General features: G+C 44.3%; 1 protein-coding gene across 1 annotated transcript; it reads right to left on the bottom strand.

Annotated features, from left to right (window-relative positions):
* Nucleotides 1–1,767: 1,767 nt before the first annotated feature.
* LOC140859757 (acetyl transferase GW6a-like) lies at nucleotides 1,768–3,805 on the bottom strand. Its single transcript, XM_073262257.1, has 3 exons — nucleotides 3,572–3,805; nucleotides 3,308–3,456; nucleotides 1,768–2,787 (listed from the first exon to the last, which is right to left on the bottom strand). The coding sequence occupies exons 1-3, from the start codon at nucleotides 3,803–3,805 to the stop codon at nucleotides 1,935–1,937; spliced, it is 1,236 nt and encodes a 411-aa protein (XP_073118358.1). The 3' UTR covers nucleotides 1,768–1,934.
* Nucleotides 3,806–4,255: the final 450 nt, after the last annotated feature.

The following is a 4,255-nucleotide window of genomic DNA, read 5'->3' as shown; positions in this document are numbered from 1 at the left end:
GGTGATTGAATCACGTGCGAAAGAAAAGAGGGGGTGAAAGGGAACAGAAAAAAAAAAAAAAAAAAGGAAGGAGGGGGGCTTCATGCACACCAATCACCATAGGAGGAGGGGTGGGGTCCTCAATGCACACCAATCGCCAACTGTTTGCATATACTAATGGATTTATCATTAATTTTTTCTTTTTTAATATTTTAATATATGTGTGTAAGTGTGCATGGTCATCTATCTTTTGATGAATATTTTTGAAGTATGTCCGAGTATAATTCCTTCCATTGTCAATCCAACAATAGAAGTTTTATCCAAACATTAGATACTCGCAGGAATTGGATGACTAGGGGAAGGATTCCCAATATTTTCAAGTTATGAGGTTATCAATTATTATAAATATAATGTTGTGTCAATACTCTTTCATAAGCATCTAAATTTGATAGCTTTGCTGATACATGAAGGATTTAATTCTAAGATTCAACATGAGATTCTCTTTGGACAGACTTATGCTCTAGTCTTCATTACAAGTTGCAAGTGCATAGGTTTGCTTAGTTGAGCCCAGGATGAAGACCATTTGAAATCCGTTAATGCTTGCTAAAGTTACTGTGCTACTTTTTGCCCATTGCTTATTGTTTACCCACTAATTAACCTTCGTATTCGATCCCCTTAGCTTAGCATGAGATTATGAGTGGCACCTTTGAATATAAAAATATATATGTGGTATATATTGTCCTTATCAACAATATGCAAGTATCTAAACAAATGTCACTTGATAAAAAAGTTAGCTATGATCATCACGTAACTCAAAACTTTGCTTTCACCAACCCAAGAGATATGGATTAGGATGTGATGTCCATAAGATCAACAATACGTGTGGTATATGCATATTGAGAACTTGCATCATGAGAAGAGTTGAAGAATTTGGACTAGTACACCATAAGATATGTGATGTGGCTTGATCTATAAAGATAATGAAGACCAACAATTTGTTAGTATTGAAGATTGATCAATCAAGCAATCAAAGGTGTAACTTAATTATTAGACTTGTGTGATGCTTTCGTGGCAGCTGGGAGAGTCGATTTGTTTGAGATGATAGTATCTACGGCTGAATTGTTTGCTGCACGGAAAAGATAAAAATTTATGATAATGCATCTGATGATAATGCATATTGTACGTGGAGGTGACTCAGCAACTATGATTTGTTAGCTTTCCCGTCAATCTACTATCGATACTAGTCCCCATTCATTATTAAGAAAATATCGAAGAATGATTGCTCCTTTTCTATCTTATGAGGTTAAACACATCTACAGAGATTAATAGTATAATGAATTGGATAGCAATATATGTGGTTAATTATATAGAAATTATCGTTTGAATTACTTCGTCGAAGATTTTTTTAATTTTTTTATATATTTTATTTACTGGTTCATGTATGGATATATTTTTATTAGGTTAGTTTAATAAATCTAAATTTATCAAAGAAAGATGTGACTTATTGGGTATTGGATTGACCAACATATCACATTAAACTAGACAAGTCTTCACAACTATTTTTCAATCTTTGTTTTGCAGTTTTTATGATTTGGATTGAAAGATTTGTGATAATGTAGTTACATGCGGTGTCAATCATAATTGTGATATAATGTGGTTACATGCCATGTCGATCATATGTATCCCACACCTGAACTTTGCGTGAATTAGATGTAATTTATGCCGTTGGATGCAGAACAATGTGTGATTGATAATTGCGGCCCAATTCTTTTAACAATGCAACAGAAATTAATTAAGCAGTGATTGCATTCATCATCAAGTACACTATTACATTCACGCATAATAAAAAGCATGCGGCCTTGCTCATCATTAATTCATGTAGCAAAAGAAACAAAACGGAAAGCCGCATCACCAACAAGAACGTGGCAACACCACCACCACCGTCCTATCAACCGTCAAAATTCCCGTGGGTCCACGAACATAATGTCCGTGGACGGCGGAGATGCAATCCAGTCATCATCGTTATCGACTCTAAGTCGCTTCATGCTCCAGACGTCCTCATCCCAGGAGAAGCGGCGCCAGTGGGGGACGGCGGCACGGACGGGGTCGTGGGGGCCGACCTCCGCGACGACGGCGGCGCAGGCCTCGTCGGCGACGGCGAGGTTGTGGGCGAGGCGGCAGAGGGAGCGGAGGAGGCGGGGCCCGTCGGGGCCGGCCATGCGGAGACCGTACATGAAGTAGACACCGAAGGGGCGGAAGACGTCGCGGACGGAGGGTAGGCGCATCCAGGGGGCCCGCTCGTCTAGCGCGCGGAGGAGGGCGAGGGCGGCGCGGGCGGTGGCGGGGGCGCCTGCGACGCGGAGGTGGAAGACGCGGGTGCAGTCCCAGAGGGAAAGCAAAGCAAAGGATTCGGGTAGAGGATGGGAGAGGGGGGAGAAGGAAGGACTGGAGATGGAAGAAGGGAGGGCGAGGAAGGAGCCGAGGGTGAGGGGGTGGGAGAGGAGGGAGGGGAGGTCGGAGGGGAGGAACTCGGTGGAGGAGGGGGCGAGGAGGCGGGCGTAGAGGGCGGCGGCGAGGGAGGGGGGGAGGCGGAGGATTGTGGCGGCGGAGGAGGGAGGGGGGAGGCGGTGGGCGTGGACTGGGTGGACGAGGACGGCCGGAGAGCGGAAGCGGGCGTAGGAGAGGCGGGAGAAGAGGTTGAGGGAGGCCGTGTTGGAGCCGTCGGTGGCCATGTACGCGTACTCCGCGCCGCGCTCCAAAGACCACGCCTCTGCTTGTTCCACCAGCCTCGTCCCGATTCCCAGCCGCCTGGACCAACGAGAATAATGAAGCATGTTAAATATAGCGTAACGCATTGAAAGTGGACACGAATATTGACGTCCACGTGAGCTCGTGCATGGCGTCCATTGGTGCATTTTAGCCTTTTGAAGGTAACTTCACCGTTCGTATAAGAGAAAGCGGGGAAGAGAGAGAATAGCGAAAGAATAGATGTGTCCTCCTCCTTCTGCTCTCTTTCTCCCTCTCTCTCTCTCTCTCTCTCTCTCTTCCGCTGGAAAGAGTACTGACTTTAAGAGGAATAAAAGAGAGTACTTCCTCTCCCACTTGTTTTTCTCCTTCAGTAGCGAAAAGATGGAAATAGAAGCTAATAAAGGAAATAATGGAGGATATTTGTGCAGCAGAGGATATCTATCTGCATTCTATGGTACAATGGTACATAAACAAGAAAAAGTTGGTGAGGAAATAAAAATTACATATCAAAAAGAGAACTGAAGAATGTGAAGAAAAATTGTAGCTAGAAGGAAGAAAAAGAAAACACTCACTGACCCACCTGTGAGTGGGGGAGACTCGGAGGCCGAGAATATAAGCCACCTTAACGTAGGCTGGGAGGTGGCTGGTGGATTCCCTCCCCCTTGACACCATCTTAACGCATGCCCTTATCACCCCCACCATCTCCTTCTTCTCCCCATACTCCGCAACCTATATGTACAATGACAAAAACAACACCAATTAAGTTCAATTGTCTACTTAAATTGTGGGAATATCTATCTTTGGTTTGTAGTTAAGGTTTGTTTATAGCAGGGGGAGTACGTACCAGCATGACATGTTCTGGGGTTTGCCGGACCCGGGACATGGGATCACCTAACAGGTCTACGTAGAGTGTAGTAGTTCTCTTCTTCTTGTTCTTCCTCTTGCCATCACCACCTGCGGTCGTGGTGGTGCTCGGGCCTACCTCGCACCGCCTCTCCATCTCCTCCACTGCCCTTAAGTCCTTCTCCATGTTGAACTCCCTCACTCTTATGATCATCTCCTTCTCCTCCTTGCCCATCTCTCTCTCTCTCGGTTGCTTGCTCAAGCTCAAGTTACCCTATGTATAGGAGAGTAGTGACCAATTTATACAAAGAAGTGGACAAAGAGGTTGGATGGGGAGACAACAATAATATGTTTGATAACCATATTGTTGTGGTAATAGATCATGACTGCTTTCTGTCGCATAGAAACGCCCTAACAGGTTAGAATTCATAAGTCGATTCCACTTTTTAGAAGGTCACGCCGTTGCTCTGAGAAATTGTATTCAATTCCCATATCACACAATTGATCTTGCTTTTTAAGTACCCTTATCAACATCTGAAACCAACTTTTCCGTACCCTCTCCTTCTTTCTGAACCCACGTCTGATTCTGTTAGTCTTAGTTTATAGTTAATGAATGGTGCCCACATTGTACATACGTTATATGAGATATAAAGGTATCTAACGGATGACTGCTGTTGATAATGGG

This window comes from Elaeis guineensis, chromosome 8, assembly GCF_000442705.2.
Source record: "Elaeis guineensis isolate ETL-2024a chromosome 8, EG11, whole genome shotgun sequence".
NCBI classification, from domain to species: Eukaryota; Viridiplantae; Streptophyta; class Magnoliopsida; order Arecales; family Arecaceae; genus Elaeis; species Elaeis guineensis.
The sequence above is the reverse complement of the archived record's forward strand: the minus strand, read 5'-3'. Positions and strand labels throughout refer to the sequence as shown.